The sequence below is a fragment of the Paramisgurnus dabryanus genome, chromosome 2 (assembly GCF_030506205.2).
Source record: "Paramisgurnus dabryanus chromosome 2, PD_genome_1.1, whole genome shotgun sequence".
Classification (NCBI taxonomy): domain Eukaryota; kingdom Metazoa; phylum Chordata; class Actinopteri; order Cypriniformes; family Cobitidae; genus Paramisgurnus; species Paramisgurnus dabryanus.
In genome coordinates this window covers 23,463,063-23,483,646 of record NC_133338.1, presented here as the reverse complement: position 1 = coordinate 23,483,646, position 20,584 = coordinate 23,463,063, and the positions used below count along the sequence as shown (strand labels likewise).

General features: G+C 37.2%; 2 protein-coding genes across 3 annotated transcripts; one reads left to right on the top strand and one right to left on the bottom strand.

Moving 5' to 3' along the window:
• The first annotated feature begins 735 nt into the window (after nucleotides 1–735).
• On the top strand, nucleotides 736–6,612 carry LOC135730769 (dehydrogenase/reductase SDR family member 4-like). The gene is made up of 9 exons (XM_065248685.2): nucleotides 736–962; nucleotides 1,818–1,936; nucleotides 2,185–2,362; nucleotides 2,459–2,560; nucleotides 2,702–2,772; nucleotides 2,868–2,919; nucleotides 3,588–3,722; nucleotides 6,139–6,194; nucleotides 6,490–6,612. Exons 2-9 carry the CDS (start codon nucleotides 1,821–1,823, stop codon nucleotides 6,602–6,604), a joined length of 825 nt encoding a protein of 274 aa, XP_065104757.1. The 5' UTR covers nucleotides 736–962; nucleotides 1,818–1,820; the 3' UTR covers nucleotides 6,605–6,612.
• A 24-nt stretch (nucleotides 6,613–6,636) lies between these two features.
• Nucleotides 6,637–20,291, bottom strand: tinf2 (TERF1 (TRF1)-interacting nuclear factor 2). 2 transcript variants are annotated; one of them, XM_065248682.2, is made up of 11 exons: nucleotides 20,029–20,291; nucleotides 19,289–19,491; nucleotides 18,961–19,056; nucleotides 18,714–18,809; nucleotides 15,517–15,627; nucleotides 14,195–14,315; nucleotides 13,074–13,872; nucleotides 12,815–12,873; nucleotides 12,644–12,726; nucleotides 7,155–7,283; nucleotides 6,638–6,960 (listed from the first exon to the last, which is right to left on the bottom strand). In XM_065248682.2, exons 1-10 carry the CDS (start codon nucleotides 20,057–20,059, stop codon nucleotides 7,167–7,169), a joined length of 1,716 nt encoding a protein of 571 aa, XP_065104754.1. In that variant the 5' UTR covers nucleotides 20,060–20,291; the 3' UTR covers nucleotides 6,638–6,960; nucleotides 7,155–7,166. The 2 variants fall into 2 exon arrangements, with proteins under 2 accessions (XP_065104753.1, XP_065104754.1); XM_065248681.2 differs by having other exon boundaries at nucleotides 6,637–7,283.
• Between the last annotated feature and the right edge of the window lie 293 nt (nucleotides 20,292–20,584).

Sequence of the window (20,584 nt, the reverse complement as noted above, 5' to 3'; positions counted from 1 at the left end):
TGTGTGTTGTAAGTCAATTGAACATGTGATTACATGTTTGAAAAAACTGACTGTTTGATGATCTGCTTTGAGTTTTGTACAAACAGTTGTGAGGTTTTACCACATACTTGTGAAAATCGTACCAAAGCAGAAAAAAAACTGTATTATCCAGTCAGCGCGTCCGAGGGAACAATACATTGGGTGGAATAAAACAGAGGATATATTCTGTAGGGAAATAGTATGTAAATTATCTGTAAAGCAGTTTACTCGATTGTGTAAAGAGGAGGCTTCTGAATAATATGGATATTCTGGGGGAAGGTAAGTATGATGCAAAGATGCAAAAACCACGTTTTACATTTTTACAAGACACAGGTTTGTTCTATGATGCCATGCTTTGCTTTGTGGCTAGAGAAGCTGAAGTTTCAGAATAATTTGTGCAGGATACTGCAATGTACAGCAGGTGGCAGTAGAGCTCCAAAGAAGTAGCGGCTATTTAACAAGAAGAAGAATGTTTGATTCGATCAAAAGTCCAATGAGAACGCAGTTGAAAGCGACAATTCCAGTTGTTTTTCATTAAAGTAAATCTAAAGATTGTTTTAAATATAATTCAATAAAGTAAAGTATTAAAGTGTCTGTAAAATGTATAGTCTTTTACTATCTTGAAACATAGGTATCTTGTTGTTTTGGAGAATGACTATGCATCAGTCCAAATGAACCGAATCACTTTTATGAACCCAAGTTATAAAACTGACTCCAGATCAGTTGCAGACACTTGGACAGAACTCTCCGTAGCGAAAAACCACTTTCGACATCATTAAAAACTCCTTTCAGCTAAATCACGCTACTCGGTCAGTTTGACGCGAGCTTATGAAACACTGATTCGAAACAAACGATTCGTAAAAGGTTTGAATCTTTGTACCAACGTTTTCATCGCGACAAATAACTGTCATCAGGAGAGCATACTGTATCTCTACACTTCACAGGTAAAGTTTGCTGTCATAAGTAATCGTTTATCATACTTTTGCAGTATTTAATGTTAACCTTCCATTTGATTTGCGTTTGGTTGCTAAGTGCGTTTTGTTGTGCAGTCAGCACACAAAACTGTATTTAACGTTAACCTTTTTACTGGCAATACTTAAAACACTTGCTGCCAGTGTACATAATCGTTGTATTCATGCTAAAGTAAAAAACGGCATTTGTATCTCCTTGTAACCTGCATAACCTTTAACCTTACGGCCTACGTAAACGTGAGTACTGTAAACTGTTGTACTACTAAAGTCACGATAATATCGAAGTGCATCAAACTTGAACCCAAGTTTAAATTATTTTTACCACTAAATAAAATAGATTAGTTATAAAATAATCTATTAAACAATCTACATTGGAGTTATTGTGATGACATAATATTATTTTAATAGTTTTGTTTTTATAAAAACATTATAAATAAATACAACTAAAACGTAACACTGACATAAGAATTTAAGAGTATGGATGCATAGCAATTAATCTATAGCAGAATAAAAGTTTTTGTTTACATTATATATATGTGTGTGTAAACTGTGTATAATAACTTTGTATAAATAAATGCAGACACATGCATGTATATATTTAAGAAATGTTTACATGTGTATACACATTTGTATATTTATGTATAATTTATATTATATATAAATATAAATACTTAATATATAAATATATATATATATATATATATATATATATATATATATATATATATATATATATATATATATATATATATATATATATATATATATATATATATTGTGCATATTTATATATATACATAATTATCAGTGGCTTTTTTCTATCTGAAGGCAATGTTGAAAGCGGTAACCAGGTCTCTTTGGTTAAAATCTGTTGCTGGTATAAGAATGATGTCCCACCACAGCCCCCTATCAGGAAAGGTTGCTATTGTAACTGCATCAACTGATGGGTATGCCATAAGATTTCTCATTGTTTTTTACATTTTATTTATTTATTACATTTTTTATAACAATTTCCCATTTTTATTTACATAAAAGTTAAGATCATGTAGAGAACAGTGTGAAACAAAAAAAACTCTTTTAAAGCCAAAACACATTCTCTTTGATATTAAAGTTACTAAAGCATTATTATAAATCCAAGTTAATGTAAAAATGTATTCACAGTGGCGTAACACAGTCAAACCCTGATTTTTTTCAGGATTGGGCTTGCGGCTGCAGAGGCCTTGGGTCAGAGAGGAGCACATGTTGTTGTGAGCAGTCGACGACAGACCAACGTTGACAAGGCTGTGTCACTTTTGCGCAGTAAAAATATAAAAGTAACAGGGACCACATGTAATGTAGGAAACGCAGAAGACAGAGAGAAGCTCATTAACATGGTGACCAAATATGAATTTGGGAGGCTTTGTGATGGAAAATCATTTTTTTGTTGTCTCTTAATGGTTTAACTCAGAATATTTTGGTTTATATTGCAGACAGTTGAGCAGTGTGGTGGTGTGGACATCCTGGTGTCTAATGCAGCAGTGAACCCATTTTTTGGGAACATATTAGACTCCACAGAGGATGTCTGGGACAAAGTATGAAAATATTTTTTTAAACCTAGTAAAGATTTGTTCTTTGAAGACATCTTAAAGAACAACCTGTTATGATTATAATCTACAAGTACATTTATAGAAATTATTTGACTGGCTTAACATTTTCAGCTTTGTTTTTTTCAGATACTTGGAGTGAATGTAAAAAGTTCATTTTTACTGACCAAACTAGTCGTTCCTTACATGGAGAAAAGAGGGTGAGAGATAAGCAAGATAAGGTTGTGATATAAAAAAAGTGTTGCCAGATAAAATGTTATATTTGGGCCTAATGTATGTTTAATTTCAATTGCAGAGGTGGGTCAGTTGTGTTTGTGTCTTCAGTAGCAGGGTACCAGCCAATGCAAGTATGAACCCATAAGTTACTTTATCGTTTGTTTAATCATGCAACAGATTTTAGTCTTGTCAAATTACTGCTATTACAACAGAGATGGGCTAAACGCAGTGTGATGTATATACAGTAATAGATATAATAGTGTAATAAACAGCTATAGAAAATACAAAGCAGGATGTGTTTCAGAACACATCAACATGGGGAAGAATTTGGTTCCAAAGCGAGATAACTGCTTTTTAAAATATTTCAAAAATCAAGTTTTTTTGATTGTGCCTTTCAATTAATATTAATCAAACTGCTGTTGGTTTGTTTTGATTTAAAGAAAATTTTGACAAACGGAGTATGTTAAAGGCAGAGTTAACAGAAAAATAACTCTTATATCATACTATGTATGGCTTTTTTATATTAAAAATGCAATATCTTATAGGTAATAATGTTCTAGCTCTACTTAGAGCTTTTTGAAACTCCAAAAAGTGCATCCATTTATCCTAAAGATAGTCTGTATGACCTCAGACGGTTAATAAATAAATAAATGTTAATGTTTTCTGAAGTGAAACAATACATTTGTGAGATTGAGTGTACTTATATTTTGTGTTTACATTAATACATCGCCTATTATAAAAGAGGTTCAGCTGGTATTTTTGACCTTTTTGATGTCATTTTTTGCTGTTTGACTTTTAGGGCCTGGGCCCTTACAGTGTGAGTAAGACCGCTCTGCTTGGTTTAACTCGAGCACTTGCTCCTGATCTCGCCCACAGTAATATCCGGGTCAACTGTGTTGCCCCTGGCATCATCAAGACGCGTTTCAGCTCTGCGGTAAGGATTTCCTACACTATGGCATTTTGTGCCTTGAAAAGGCAAAGTTCCCATGAAATTACACAATTTTACCTTTAAAGCGTCATGAAACACTAACCAACCTTTGTTTTAGATGTTAACAAAGTTAGTTGTGTTGCACATCATAGAAGACAATGTTGGTATCGGTTAATTTTAGGAGAAAACTAGTTAATTTTTAGCTTTTTGTGATATTTTTGTCTTCCGGGTTTAAACTCCATATCATGTAAACGTCTCGGGCTGTGACGTGACAAATTACTGTAGTACATCATAACAGTGTCTCATTATTCTTTATAAGATAGCGTGTTTTTATCCAATGCGGAGACGTTAAGTGGAGGGGTGTCTGGGGCTCAGGATAATCGCACATGGATACGGTTCTGAAGTAAATGTGTAAAATATTATATTTAGTTTAATTATTTCTGTAATACTGCTAATCTTAGTAAATCTTAGCTTATAGCAGATGCCGCGCCCACTCATCGCCGTTCTTCTCACAGCGTCCATGCCCATTTAAGTAGCATTTTTCAAGATGACGGTGAGGTAGACTGGAGCTGAAACAGAAGGGTTTCATGACGCTTTAACTAAAAGTGCCTGATGTTTTATAGTTTACTTAAAAGACCGACTATGTGCTTTAGGAAAACTTATACATATATCTAGGAAAAATAAGTGATTTTTTATGTAACTGTAACTTCAGTTCTAGTCTTTAAAGTAATTTATCCAGTGCTCGAATTGAATCTTATGGGGGTCCCCACCATGACATAGCAGCAAACCCAAAATGGCAACACATTGCTACCTATTAACACAAATGAATGATTTATGTAATACTTCCCAAAATATTTTTGTAAAAGTTATAAAGTTTGAAAGTACTTTGCAATAATTAGGGGCAAATCTAGGTTTTCAATATTAGTGTGATTCAGCCTCCAATGAGGATGTGATTTAAAAATAGGCCTATATAAAAAAAATGTCTGAATACTATAATGCTCCGACATTATATTGTGTACTGTTTTTTTTTATTAAAGAACTACACAGATGCAGATGTCATCAGTTAATGTACACTACACTCCTTGTACTTTGATGTTTGCTTTGATCCATGGATGCAGGATCGGAAAAAATGTGCGGAGCCGAAGACTGCTGACGTTTTCATATGAAATTTAAATAGGACTTAAAAGCGTCCACAAATTTGTGTACCAATTGTGGAATAAATCAGATTTTTTTTTAGGTGGACTGGGCAGAAATTTAAAAAGGACCTATGTGATGCCACTGAGAACAATTATTTAAATGATTAAAGAAAAAGTAAACCTAAATGCGTCCAATTTATGTTGGTAAGGAATGCCAAACCCAGACATTAAGTTGATAAATAGGCTACAGTACACAATATTGACAATAAAGTGACAATATTAACCCTTTAAAAATGTCATTTAAAAAGCATTCTCTTTCCCACGCTGAGCGAAAAATTTTAATTCTCCATTTTTAAAGTTAGCCGTTTTTTTTTTTTCTTATTTAGCTTCACTGGAGCAGATGCAGTCAGTGCATTTTTAATGCGTTAAATGATTCATCAACATTTTAAAGCAACGATGTTCAGAACATCAAACAGAGAAATAACAAAAAAGCATTTTTGATAACTAAACCTAAAAAATAACAAATGTGATTCTGCCTGGGAAGTCCCGGCTAAGTTCAGCAATCTTATTTAATTTTGAGATTTAGCACGTAAAAGTATTTAAAAAAAACGACAGATGACATATAATTTGTGATTGTTACTGTAAATGACAAAAACTAAACTTTATATACAATTCCTTAAACGTTAATTTATAACAAGAAAAATATTGAAATTAATGATTTTATAGACACTACGCTTTACTATTTTGCAAAGAAATACTTTGATCATCTCAAGGTTCACTGTACTACTTTTCACTTTAGATACAGAAACACCTGATGATTCCTTTATCATTTGTTTCAGAAAGCTCTTTTCATCATTTGAAAGTGAACACTGACCATAATATTAAATTAGACAAAATCGTGTCAAATAGGTTTGGTGCAGATTTTTTGTGTCAACGCCGAAATTTAAAGAAACTGCTTCTTGTTGGATTTATTCACACACATATTTATTAAAAGTTACTTTTTTATATATTATTTGCATAATGATAATAGGCTGTATATTAAAATTTTGGAAGAAGCTGTTATATGTGAAATCAGGTACTAGCAGTGCTGCGCAAAGCAAGTACAAACTGAACATCCCCTTAGCAATGGGCATTCACATGTTTAAATTTGACTTCTTATAGTGGGTCCCTAATGCCTTATCGGGGGTCCCAGATCCCCCAGCCCCCCCTCAATTCGAGCACTGAATTTACCAGTGAAACCCTTTCTGTGTGTTTGAAGAATGAGCTTTGTCTTTGTTCTTCTGTAGTTGTGGGAGAACGAGAGTGTGCTGGAAGAAGTCCTAAAGCAGATAAGCATGAAAAGGTCTTTACATTTACTGACTTTAAGACATGAATAAAAGTAGTAGGATCATATATAAAAATATAATAGAGGTTTGTTCTAAGTACTTTTAATAAATATAATTGATCACTGTTGTCATTTAAAAGTCTATGATTATATGATTAATAAAGTATGATTGTTGTTAGACTTTTTAAAACGTAGATAATTTAAAGCCTGTATGTAATTGTTAGTAGTTACCAGTAATCACTGCAATATTTGTACATGATATCAAATCTCACTAGGCAATACCATTCTTATGTTTTGTGTCTTAATATTTTAGACTTGGGAAACCAGAGGAAATAGGCGGTGTGATTGCATTCCTGTGCACGGATGAAGCCTCATATATCACAGGAGAGACCTTTACTGTAACTGGAGGCATCAACTGCAGACTTTGAGTGCTGTTCTCATATACAGTAATGTTTACTGAGGAGCCGTCTGATTGTATGATTCAGCAAAAAAACATCATTTATGTTGAAACACATAACAATTTTAAAGCTTGTAATTATAATAAAGTGATTTTTGCATATTTTGTAAAAATATTTCTTTATTTTATTGCAATTGTTACACAATTTAATTTCTCCACAGTACTAGTATCCAATAGCACATGGTCACTAGATCATTTCAATTAAGAATAGTAAGAGGAACTTTTGTAATTTTTTCCCCTGGTTCTTTAGAGATAAATGTCCATTATTGGTTTAGACCAAGATAACACAATTCTTTTATTATTTGGGAACTTCACTGGTGGACTTTCCTATACAGAGTACAAAAGTAGCAGACAAAATTCTTTATTAACCAAAAAGAACACACTTATAATAACTTTCCACATGATACAAATAAAATATTATCACAATCTATTTAAAATATGACAATTATTAATGCTCATACTAGCTAAAAGTGTTTTATAGAGGAAAACTACATGCTATTTATAATAGTAAAAGTAGTTACCATGTAACTAAATCAACATCTGTTTCCAGGTGACACAATGTCTCTGTGATAAAACCCTGGATTCCAGAACTCCTGTAGAGTCGGTACATACGTGCCATTCTTTGTCTTGCAATACCGCTGTGTGAACACCTGACAAATACAGAGGGAAGTCACACATGAAATTACACAAATTAAAGTCCTTGACTCAAACATTTGGTAAGTCATAAATTATTCAGCCTGTTGGATAGCATGTTGCTTTGAATTCAACGTGCAAAAACAACGGTGATATCTGGTAAGCGTTTTGCTGCATCCCAATTCATCTATGTACACCAAGCCCAAAAAGTGTGTTCTTTTAATTGGTTCAGCTTTCACATGCTGGTAAACACTAAAAGAGAGGATGGGTCTTAAGAGAGACGCAGACCCTTGAGCTCTGTAAAACCGCCCTTGAGTTTTGAGTGATTTTCTGTTTGACACACAAAGCAAGTCATAATTGCATTGTTGGAGATAGTAGAGAATATGTCGTGTGTGCTTAAGTAAATATGAGCACTGTGTTCTCCCAGAGAGAAGGGGCGAATGTTGTATAAAACGATAACTGAAAACCCTACATAGTGCACATTTAACAATAACACACATCTACGTACAAATCCTTGCATTTCAGCTTCATTATTTTTCATGTGACATTTAATATATCATTAGGATTATTAATTCAGTGTTCTAACTCTCCAATGAGATGTGGGCAATATCAGCTGCATGAGAGATTAACATAGGGCTCTGTTTTCAAAACATCACAAAATATCAATATTTTGTTACCAGCAGTAAATGACATTAATGCCCAGATGTCATCATTTTAATAATTTATCAGACTTCACTCACCTTGCACACTTTTTGATATCACTACATATCTCTAGAGCTTGCTAAAGCCTACTAAGCCACTGCTTAACTGGTCTCAACTTTACACTAGAGGTCTTCACAGGTCCACTTTAGGGATGCTCATATCAGTTAATTTTCCCGACCGACAACCGTAGCTTCTAAACCGAACATTAACCGTTAACTGATAAGATTTTAATATGAAATTGTCATTGAGTAAAAATACATTTGACGGTTGTCTGTGAACTAGTAAAAACAAAACATTTAATTTGAACGTGCAAACAGCAGCCACAGATCAACAACAGAACCAGGATTCATACATTATTAGATATTCACGCAACATTACCTTATTAAAAAGCACGCGATCGGTCCAGTAGATTTATATCCAAAGGACAGATTGTCTCCGTTTCATCTACCACAGTGGTCATTTCTAAAGCAGGACGCTTTTCAGAAAGTTTTGGTTTTGCGTCGTCTTTGGTTTTACGTCGTGCAAACAGCAGCCACAGATCAAAAACAGAACCAGGATTCATACATTATCAGATATTCACGCAACATACCTTGTGAAAAAGCACGCGATCGGTCCAGTGGATTAATATCCAAATGGCAGATTGTCTCCGTTTCATCTACCACAGTGGTCATTTCTAAAGCAGGACGCTTTTCAGAAAGTTTTGGTTTTGCGTCGTCTTTCTCCGTTTGTCCAAAAAGAGCTAGATGTTTATGGTTAGGGTCAGAGGCCATCAGCGAACGTCTGTCCGGATGTGTGCAGACGGACCGCGTCATCTTGCGCGGACACGCGCGCGTCTCCGTTCAGCTTCCAAACACGCATACAAATGATTTCTCATACAAATGATTACTTTATCAGACCGTCAGGGCAGCAATCATTTGTGTCATTTACAGGACATTCACAAATTAAAGATAGAAAAGTGGCGAAATGTCTGTCGCCTCATGGCGACACACACCATGTATTAACAAATATTTTTTATTTTAACTGATAATGTTAATCGGTCATAATTTCTTACCTTCGGTTAACGGTTAAACGGTCAATGTGAACATCCCTAGTCCACTTAGATCGGAAAACTAGAGTTTTGACCCGAGAGGGTTTGGGTCTAAAAGTTACATGGGTCGGGTATAATATCAGTGGCCTCTGGGTAATTTAAAATAAATTAGTTTTTTCCAAACGGACCTTGGTGTCGTTGTCAGATAACAAATAAAAATAAATTGAGCAGGAGGCCATATTGGTTGTGAGGCCACCAGGGTTTCTATATTCTTTCTGTCTGACTGGTGCATGCCATGTGGGACTGCAGAGACTGCACACATGTCGGTGCCGTTTACATTCTAGGGGTGCAACGGTTCTCGGTAAAGAATAGAACTCTCCCGTTATCCTCCCACGGTTCAGCATGCATGTATACCGCGATGCACCATGTTTGATTCAACCACGCATTTCTAATATAGTTTGGTGAAAAAACTACGTATAAAATCGCTAATGTATGTACCCTCTGTGTGTGTTTACGTGAGAGTAGTATGCAAATCTGTTGCCAACCACACAGTTCCTCCTCATGTGTTGGGGTGTGTGTGTGTGTTGGAGATTGTATAGCGCGGCGAAGGAAAAAAGCATCTAAAAGATGCACCACCAGCTTCATTTAAAGGACAAGTTCGGTATTTTACACTTACAGCCGTGTTTTCAGATTGTTTATGATGGAATAGAACGGTTTTGACTGAAATTTGGACATATGCGGCTGTCCCGAGAATTTTCGGTTTCTTTTGTATCACCCACTACCTCTACAATGGGTGTATAGGTGCACTGGAACAATCCTTTCTAAAATGCATTAAACTTTTGTTTACAAAGACGTGAAACTCACCGAGTGGTCAGGGGTGTTCACTGATATGCTCACACAAAAATCGCTGCAAACGATGCTTTCCAACAGGTGTTTTAGCATTCGTTGTAAACTTGTGGACCTATTTTTCCAAACGCCTCACACCCGTATATTCTTCTGTTGAGAGCTTGAATAATAGACACTCCAGCCCAGTCGGTGGCGATAATCCGCCTTTCCAATTGCAAGAATAGAAACAAAGTTCCCGGCGCGGAGTAATACCGTACCTCACAGCACATCTAATAAAAGTCAATGGAGTTGGTAAAAACTACGATAAAACCTGTTGGAATGCGTCTTTTGCTGTGATTTCTGTGTGAGCATACCAGTGAACACCCCTGACCACTCGGTAAGTTTCACGTCTTTGTAAACGAAAGTTTAATGCATTTTAGGAAGGATTGTTCCTGTGCACCTATATACCCATTGTAGAGGTGGGAGGTGATAGAACAAACACCCGAAAATTCTCGGGGCAGCCGCATATGTCCAAATTTCAGTCAAATGTGTTCTATTTCATCATAAACAATCTGAAAACAGGGCTTTAAGTGTAAAATACCAAACTTGTCCTTTAAGTGAAGCTGGTGGTGCATCTATTAGCAGCTTTAAGTCTACTACAGCAGCGGTGCTCAAGAAAACTATACAATTCGCTGTAAAAAACCCCGAAACAGCACACATTACCTTCTGTGTTTAAATGTTAACAAACTGATCTTGCAAAAAATCTTGAATATTGTGGAATAGAATATAAGTAACCCAGTGTTCTAAGCCATTTTATGTTCATTTTGAAGTTACTGTATGTTGTAGAGTTCTCAACGGGCCTGATAATTACAACCCTACCCGACCCGGCCCGTGGCATTTAAAGCCCGGACCCGATTTAACCCGACACATCAACGTGAATTATCTGTCCGAACCCGACGCCGCTGATCCCTGATGCCTTTTTTCCTCATACACGTAGGCTATTATCATGAACAGCAGACGGGAATTCAAATCAAGCTTTAATGTCCACGCCTTTTCACAATACAAACAACTGAAACAATAAACTTTAAATATAGGCTATATAAATATGCCTTAAATAAAAATCACACAATAATAAATAAAAAGAACTCAAACATGTACCCAGCGCCAGCGGCTTTTCCTCCTGTAGTAGCAAGCAACGGTGAATTCACCTGCGGCAAGTTTACTTTTCTCCATCTCGTCTTCTCCAGGCAACAGGCGTGCACGCAGTGATAGCAATAAGCTCCGGTGCGGATCTGCAACGGATCCGCTCTAAAGCCGGCAGCTCCGGTCTGGATCCGTTGCTGATCCGCCCCCGAGCTTATTGCTATCCCCCGTCCCTCTCTGTGATGCACGTTGCACGCAGCAACCCGACCAGACTTTCTTTACAGTGAACAGCAGTGATTATTAATAATTTTTTTCACGGAGCGTAAAAGATTAAGCCCGAGGTCTGACCTGACCCGACTCATTTGCTTATATTTTTGACCCGAACCCGGGTCCCGTCGGGTTTGTCGGTCCGGCCCGACCCGTTGAGAACTCTAGTATGTTGGTAGTGTAGTATAATAATGTAAGTAGTCCTAAGTTAAAATGTTGATTTTGGCAGAGGTTAAAAACTGCTTAGGTTTTTATTTTTGTAAAGAAGCCTGTTTTGACCAAAGTGTTAGGTGTTTGTAACCAAATAAATAATGTTATTTTCGTTGAAATTGACAGTAGCCTTTTTGTACCCGTAAACATACCCACGCACACACCGAAAAGTACCGAAACTGTGACCCTAAAACAAACTGAAACGTGAGTAATTTGAACCATTGCACCCCTATTACATACGGGTCCAGTCGGGTTCAAGAAATCGCAAGCGAGTCAGACTCAGGTGTAATTTTGTCGAGTTCATCTCAGGTCAGGACTTTCTTAAAAAAAAAAAAAGATTTATGTACATCGGGTTTGGGTGAAAAGTGATTTGGGTCGGGAAAATTTATTTGGACCCGAGAAGACCTTTACTTTACACAGCATACTTAAATGTACACAAAGTCTGCTTTATTGACTATTTTTTTTATTGTACTTATTTAAGAACTTTAATCCAAACTGATTATGTGTGTTTCTTAACATGTATAACCTTTTTATGTTAATGTTTGAGATTAATAATCTTGTGGTTTTGCACAGCAGTACATTAACAATACAGACACCATTCAATCTTTGTGTTGTGCAATTGTAGATTATAATGTGAAAAATGTAAAGATAAATAGGCCACGTACACACTGCAAATTTAGGAAGTGATTTAAACATGGGTTTATAATGTTGAATTATTGTTCTGTAGCTGCGTCCCAATTCAGAGGCTGCATCCTCTGAAGATCAACGAATCACAGCAGTACGACTAAACGCTGGTAAGCCGTTCCAATTACAAAGGCTTCTTCAAAGACAGCCTTAACATGCATCTTTCCAGATCAGTCTGGCCTTCGAACTGGGACGCAGCTGAAGTAAATAAAAATCAGCTAGTGAAACGTAACGTGCATTTTGTCAAATGGGCAAATGAGTCCACACACCTACCTGAATCTCTCGGATTCGCTAGTACTGCTCCTGAAGTGAGGACAGACATGTCAGACGAGCTGTCAGTGTCCAAAAGAGAGTTGCATCATTGAATTAACAACTACTTGTTCAGTATGGATCTTGTCGCTGTATAAATACACTTTGTACAGAACATTCAAAGACGAGCAGTATGTACGTGGCCCCAGGTAAAACAAAAATATAACACATTACTTTCTGTGTTATACTCTCATGAGTGCCATAACAAACCTTTCTCTTCACTTTCTCGGATCTTTCATCCTCAGAATCGACTACGATTTCTCCAGACGAATCAGCTATGGAAGATGGTGTTTCTAAAAAAAAAAAGTAATCAATATACTTTTTTGGCATATACATATCCCAAAATGACTAAATGAGCCATAAATGGAAAAAAATGGTTACCTGGACTAGCCATTGGAAAACGTAGAACAGGAGGAATACATGGAGAGCACTCCGATGACCTTAAAAAAAGCCATTCAGACAATTAAATGGGAAGTATTATCTCAGGCAACACAACATCATAAAATCCATAGCATTACTATAGTAAAAACGTAAATTATTGATGACTTTTGTGTTATTATAAACTATAGGCAAGTACTATTACATACCGTATACATTGTTATGTTATATATCTTTTAGTCTACTCATATTTACTACTTACGGTTTATTGATTGCACTCGCCCGGGACTTTTCAGGTGTCGGAGTCCAATCTACGAACTTCCTCTTCCGTTTCACGGAGTGACTTTTTCCTGCTGTGGATATGTCCCGAGTTTGGCATGGAGATTTGGTTGCATCTTGCTCATCAGACAGATAGTTCAGGTGCACAGGTAGATTGCTGATCTTCAATCTGGGAATAACAACTCTTACTTGGCGCTTCATACAAGAAACGAGAAGAGCACTTAAGATTGACTCTTCCTCCGAGCAAATGCCTTTGGAGTTTCCTTTAGCTGAATTTCTCCTAACACCTTCATCTTCTTTTCTGTTTGTGATCTTTCTTTTTGCTATGTTGTTCCGCTCACTACTATTTTCGTCATCACTCCTTTTGTCGTTGCTGTCCTCTCCTTCCGTTTCACTGCTTGATGACTGACTGATGACTGTGACCAACATATTACCAACAACATACTCATTTTGAGGATCCTCCTTCTTTTTAGTACATGATCTGAGTTTGGTCCTCATATTTACTGATATCTCGGAAGCCTGGTCAACTGGTTTTGCTGAACTGGATGTTACGGTCTTATTGGTTACGGTGTTTATTTGATTGGAAATTGATCCAATCACAGGTGCAACCTGTGATGTATCTCTTGCTGATCTACGAGTGGCTCTGGGCATTGACAGGGCTGGACTCATGACTCTGTTAGACTTGGGAGTGGATTCTGATTGGATCTTCTGTTGCACTCTGCCAGAAAGAGGGAGGGAAAGGGATGATAGGATCGAGTCACCAGTGGAGGACAGAAGAGATGCTGTCACAGGAAGTCACAGGGAAAAACAACAAAACAGGAAGGGGCAGGAAGGAAGAAAGATGTCAGTATATCTAGGTTCAACGTTGTACTTACTGACATGCAACTAGATCAGGGATGGGCAACTTCCGTCCTGGAGGGCCGGTGTCTTGCAGAGTTTAGCTCCAACTTGCCTCAGCACACCTGCCTAAAAGTTTCTAGTATACCTAGTAAGACCTTAATTGGTGTGTTTAATTATGGTTGGAGCTAAACTCTGCAGGACACCGGCCCTCCACCTAAGTTGCCTATCCCTGAACTAGATGATCATTTTAGCTGGCAAACATACCTGAGCCGAGGTGTCCGAGACATTTCTCGTGTTGCAGCAGAGTCCTGAGGAGCTGGGGCTGTGAGGCAGTGCGAGCACACTCCTCCAGAACAGCAGGGGCACCACTGAGCCATGACACTGTCTGAAATGCACAGGATTTTGTTTTCTCTCACTTATCTTGTACTCTTCTGTCTAAGAGGCTGTTTACATGTGTTATTAAGAGGCGCTTTGGTTGATTGGATCACAAGTAGACAACGCTAAATAAAATGTTTTAAGCTCGTCCACTTTCGACCACATACAGAGGTAGTCGAAAACGCATATGACCAGATTGCTTTTGTGGTGTAGAAACACATGTGGTCGAGGATGTGTTCAAACAGCCACATAAGACCGCATACTGATTTAATGTGATGCACCGAGCACAATGTTTATCCTTCGGTCATGACTTCTAGAGCGAGCCAACCATGTACAGCGCGACCTTTAGGCTTTCGTCGATTAAACAGAAGTGGCTGCTCTCTGCCTTTCATTTTTGTTTCATTTTCCGAACAAGTGAAAGTTGCGCAAGCTTATTTTATCAATTGCGCTGAATTATCAGAGAAAGCTCTTACATATACATGTACAAAACGCCACAAGTCTTACATACTATTAGTTTGCGTCAATTTGAACCCATCATTTAAACAAAACCAGAGCGACTCGCCCACAGACCACCACTCAGTAATCAAAACAGAAGTGGTCAAAATTGAACAAAAGAGACAGATTAATATATCAGGGGTAAGTGTCTCTGTTGTCCACTGGCAATCCGATCGACCTAAACGCATCTTAAAGGAATAGTCTACTCTTTTGCCATATTAAACTATGTTATTACCTCAACCTAGATGAATTAATACATACCTATCTTTTTTCAATGCGTGCACTGTACAGCGCATTATGAATGTGTTAGCATTTAACCTAGCCCAATCCATTCCTATGGTACCAAAAAAAAGTTTTATTTTGTGGCACCATACTTACTAGTATAACACTTCATGTAACGGTCTTTAAATAGGGAAAACACAGAAGTGTTTGGTGGCTTCGCTGTTTGGTACCATAGGAATGAATGGGTCTAGGCTAAATGCTAACACATTCACGACACGCTGTACAGTGCACGCATTGAAAAAAGATAGATATGTATTAATTTGTCTAAGTTGAAGTAATAACATAGTTTAATATGGAAAAAGAGTAGACTATTCCTTTAATACCAGGTTTAAACAGCCTCGAAATGTTTATTATAGAATTCACGTATCCGCAAGTGCCAACATGACAGAACAATATCAAACATACATAAAAATATGGGCATTGACAATTTTTACCTGAGCAAGGTCTGGAACAGGTAATAGTTGATCCAATCTGATTAGAAACTCCCAAAGTAGTTTCTCTAGACTGGATACATAGTTTTCTCCATACTGTTGATGAAAATCCTCCTGGAGTCCAAGTAAAAATTAATTGAGTATTAGTGGTCATACAGCTGATGCTTGGAACTATTTAGTGTAGGAGCCAATTACAGTTATTATATGCTAATACTTTAATAAAAATAATATTTGTACCCAGGCTGGGCGGTATGGCTGTATATACCGTTACAGTGAAATAAAATGACACTGGTATTGTAAATTTTTTACTCATAAATGATAAGTCACTTGATTGATCGACAAAAAGAAGCAACGGCAACAATGTCATGACCGCAAACTTTTTAAAACTGACGCCATTAATCCGAGTGCGGAAATGCCCAGGCGCTTTAAAATTTCCTGCGTGCCAGGGAGCAGGAACAAAACACTCGTTGGTTTTAACCTTCTGCGCGCCTCTCTAATACAAGGAAATGTCAGAGCCACGCGTACTACAAGTTCATTGGCGAGGAAGAGTCTGAATCATGCTGCGCTCATTCAGGTCTGTGCAAGAGTCCAAGATGCAAGCATTAAATCTAGGTGCGTGCGAGAAGGAATCCGCGTGCGTTACAAGCTCTCTCGTGCAAAGTGAAACCCAAAAACTCTCTCATGGAAGAAAAAGCATGCAATGTGCATGTTTATGCAAAACTATGATGATAATAAAAACCATTGCCAACTAGGGATGCACGATCTTGATTTTTCATGGCCGGTTTTTATACCGATTTTCTTAACAAGCAAATTGGCCGTTTCCGATCCGATTTCTGATTTTTTTTCTTATCAAGCAACAAACAAGAAAGAATGAAAGTATACATAAACAAGATGTTTATTTTGTATTTAACAGGCTAAACTTGGTTTTGGCTATCAATAACTGTAACCATCTAAAATTAACAGCAGTAACTGTGCGGTAGGTTATGTTCAATACAAACACAAGTGGTTAAATGAGACCATGACATGGATGGTTGAGTGAGGGTTGAAGGTCTTGCCTGTTTTGCATTATCAACAGACTTTTGATACTTATTGTGTTCTATCAGGTGATGAACTTAAATGTCTGACCAAGTTTGTTGTGGTGAATGCAGGGCTCTCAGGTTTTATATAAAAGTTTGGAGTGAGATAACATCTGTTAGGGGAGAGACCCCTTTGCCCCACCAAATTCTCAAGTTTTTGCTAGCAGTTCAATGTTACCTATTATTCATAACTGACCAGCACAAATATAAATTATAACAATTGGTAAGTCTGATAAAAGACAGACAAATTTATCCAAATTAAATAAATTGCTCTACATATAAAAAAATACAAATGTATCAAAATTAAAATGAAATCTGTATTATATACAGTAGGATTGTAGCACTTGCCATCAGCGTGTATTTTAAGCTGTGTTTAAGAGAGAGAGAAGGTTACATGTTCAGTACTACATGGCAATAATAATGAAATACATCTCTGGTCCTTTTTATTAATTTCAGGAAGGCCCTACGTTAGTTTCAGGTAAGCTAAAGCTTCTGATTGAAAAGCAGTTGGAGAGTTTTTTAAGAAATCAAGTATAATTTTAACATGTATTTGGCTATATTCAAGAAACCTGCATTATTTACAGAATTTATCGGATCTTGCGCTTCTAACTTTCAAGCCGAAAGTATACTAGGGACGTCCGCGTATGCGCGCCGTCCGCATGACGTCATTTTCGTCATCGAGAGGGTCCGCGGCCGGCCGCGCGGACCGTCCGCGTGCAGCCCAAAATTTGAGACCGCGCGGACAGTGCGCGTACAGTCCGCGTACAACAGCGCATGCGCGTGAAAATATTTAGACAGTGCATTCCACTATAAACAATTATACAAAGGAAACAGACAGCATTTGCACACACACTATGGTTTTTCTTCTTTAACTTTTACTTCTTCAAAGAACAGAAAGCTCTGGAGCATGTTTGTTTGATTCCTGTTCTTTGTTGTCTTGTTGTTTGTTCTAAACTGTGTTTGCAATGGTGGATGAGTTACTTTTCTTCTCCTATCCTAATGTTTTAATGTACTGTAAATGTTGCCAAATCAGTGCTGCCCTGACAGCCTGTTAGACTAATAATTTGAATAAGAAATCATTTGTATTGCGTATAGTGTCGAACGCGGCCATGCGCGTGTAGCCGCGGGGAGTATACTCGAAAAGCTGCGCGGACGCGTGCGCGCGCGAGCCGGACGCGGAAAAAAAGTATACCCCGACCTTCACTCTGTGCGTGCACGCGCCGCGCATCCACGTGATTGACATCAGAGGAGCGCGAGAAAAACTCGAGACAGCTAAACTCGACAGAGACTTTCCCTGCGCCTCATCCATTAATTGTATATAGCAGGAAAAGTTATAAGTTTCTTAGAAATACAAGGTGTGAGTGTGTAAACTGACTGAAATGCGTGTATCTCACAGTGAATGCGTGAAACCTGAGAGCCCTGCGAATGTACTGTTGTTTCTCCGCGATTAACTTGTCCTTTAGAGACATTGCAGCTTGCAATCTTAATGTCCTGCGCACAGATTTCGAAATGCTTTTACACAAAATGTAAAAGCATTGATAAAAATGTAGTCTGTGCACGTGGGTGCACTTACGGAAAAATCGGCTGAAAAAATACAAAAATGGCCAGTTGCCGATTGCGCAAAGACCGGCCGGTTCCGATCTCTGGCTAATCAACCGGTGCATCCCTATCGCCAACTATCGTCATGAAAGCCTGCTATTGGCGATGTGTCTGACGATTGTCGATACACGATACTATCATCTATCGGCACAACCCTAATAAGTACCATTTTTAATAGAAATGTGTATAGGCAATATATCTGTATATTACTAGTCAGAGTGAGACAGTGAAAGTCTGAATTACACTCCAAAACTCTAAATCTCAGTATCACACCTATGAAACAGTAAATGACTATGGTAAACAAAGACTTTTTTGTTTGTCTTTACAAATCCACTAGGCGATTTGTCAAAATATCCAACATATGTAATATCCACAGACTAGATCAAATCCCATAAACTTTCAATTACTGTGAAAACTAAAACTTTATTCTGCAGACTGGCTCTGACTTTGGGTAACTACCACTGATTTGCCACAACTTACAACTGTAGGTTATAAGCTTTTGGGCTAAAGTTGATATTTTAGTACCTTGAAGAATTGTTGTCTGGCAGCTGGGCTTTTTAGGAGAGAGTGCACAAGGGTATGAAAATTGCGTTTAGCTTCCTCCACCTTCTTATCTTTCCTCTGTGTATAAGAGACATATGTATGAATGAATGCAACTACTGTGAACTTTTATGCATTATGCAATGCAATTCTATATATTTTCTAAAGAAGCTGGATGAGACAAGCAAGGAAAACACAAAAATCTTTGCAGAAGTGTTTGGTATGCACTCACCCTGCCACTGTCAATTGGGAAAGCTTGCAGCCTATCTAACTCCTGAAGGACATGCTCAGCGTCAGGAGGATCAGATTGAAGTTCTTCAAGGATCAACTGTAGAATAAAACGCACATGTTTTCGCATTTAGAGAATTTAAAACCGCATTTAAAGTACAAGTTTATGATCAGAGATGACTTCACTGAAGCAAACAACCAACAGAAAAATGTAGTACTACATAATACAATGGACAAAACAACAGCCTGATAAGAATAGTGTGAATGAGAATGGTATAAAATAAGATAACTGTTGAACTTTTTATCTTTTGCATAACTTTCAGTAATCTTACCAGTGCCCGCAGACCCAATGAAAGCCTGGCCTGGTGTCTGTAGAGGAGCAACCCAGGTACAGTTTCACAGATTGACGTTACAGTCTCCTCCAGTTTCCCATAATGCACTGCATCCCTCTGCTGCATAACTTTCCACATGGATGCAGAGAGCAGGCGCAGAGGCGGAGCTATAAGCCGCATAGCTGACAGGGATAGAGACGCATCTGTTACGGAAAAAAACACACACATTTACATTAGGACACAAGCAAACACTCCAAACAGTCTTAACTATATAAAAAAAATGAGTCTCCAACTAGCATTACGCACAAGTAGATATATTTATTAGGTATTTTCTATACGCATTATTTTTTTTAGATTGAATATTGCGTACACAAAGCTGAAATGTTATTACGACTATAATAATATAATTTTGTTCACTTAAACTAGTAAGTTAGTTTATAAATCTCGCACGTCTATAACCCCTTTACTTTAAAACGGTCACAGGAGGACTGTGGGTTGTCATATTTTTACATGCGTCAATGTTTAATTTTAAAGTAATAATTTTATTTTTTAAACCTAACCTAACATCAAGTCTCATCATATTCCGTAATATAGATGGCATAACAAAAGAAAAGTGTTGTCTACTAGAAAAGACGGAATCATTTTCACAACAATACATTTAACGTTACGTTAGATGCTTTAATTTAGCTCTCTGTAAGTTAACTCTTCGATTAGAGCTAACTCACTTTGCATAAACTCACCTTCACTTTTAGAGTTATTTGCTGTTGTCATCGTCTTGACAGTCCAGAAAACAAAGCGATATTTTGCAAACAGCTTATTATTTAACTAGTTAAACAATTTATCCTAAAATAAACGACTCGTCTAAAACATAGTGGTAAAGCGCAAGTGTAACAACAATCTCATCTGTCGTCTATGTATTTTTCTAATTCACTAAACGATCACACAATAGCCCAAAGTGACGATCTGAAAATAATGCTATTCGCGGAAAAATCCACTTCTCGCGCCAAAGTGACGAAAATACTGTTTCCGGTTAGAAGTATACTAAAAGTCCTATTTGGTAAGTAGACAAGTGTTTTTATTATGTTTGTTAAATTGTTTTCCTATTACTGTACGTTTTAACTAATGCTTTTTGATTTTTTTTTATATTTTGCTCTATATGTTTTCGATTGAACTTTGTGCCTTCTATCACTTGTACTCTTTGTTGTATGTTTAATAATAATAAAAAATTAAATCTCTGAGCGCAATCCGTTATTTGAATAGGGGATTTTCAAGATAATAAATAAAATCTAAATATGC

Coding starts and splice junctions, on each gene's coding strand:
- tinf2 (XM_065248681.2), bottom strand. CDS start 20,059: ATGACAACAGCAAATAACTCTAAAAGTGAAG. Junction 19,057..19,288: donor CATTGGGTCTGCGGGCACTG/GTAAGATTACTG, acceptor TTTATTCTACAG/TTGATCCTTGAAGAACTTCA. Junction 12,874..13,073: donor GCGAGTGCAATCAATAAACC/GTAAGTAGTAAA, acceptor GCTTTTTTTAAG/GTCATCGGAGTGCTCTCCAT.
- LOC135730769 (XM_065248685.2), top strand. CDS start 1,821: ATGTTGAAAGCGGTAACCAGGTCTCTTTGGTTAAAATCTGTTGCTGGT. Junction 2,561..2,701: donor CAGAGGATGTCTGGGACAAA/GTATGAAAATAT, acceptor TGTTTTTTTCAG/ATACTTGGAGTGAATGTAAA. Junction 3,723..6,138: donor AGACGCGTTTCAGCTCTGCG/GTAAGGATTTCC, acceptor GTTCTTCTGTAG/TTGTGGGAGAACGAGAGTGT.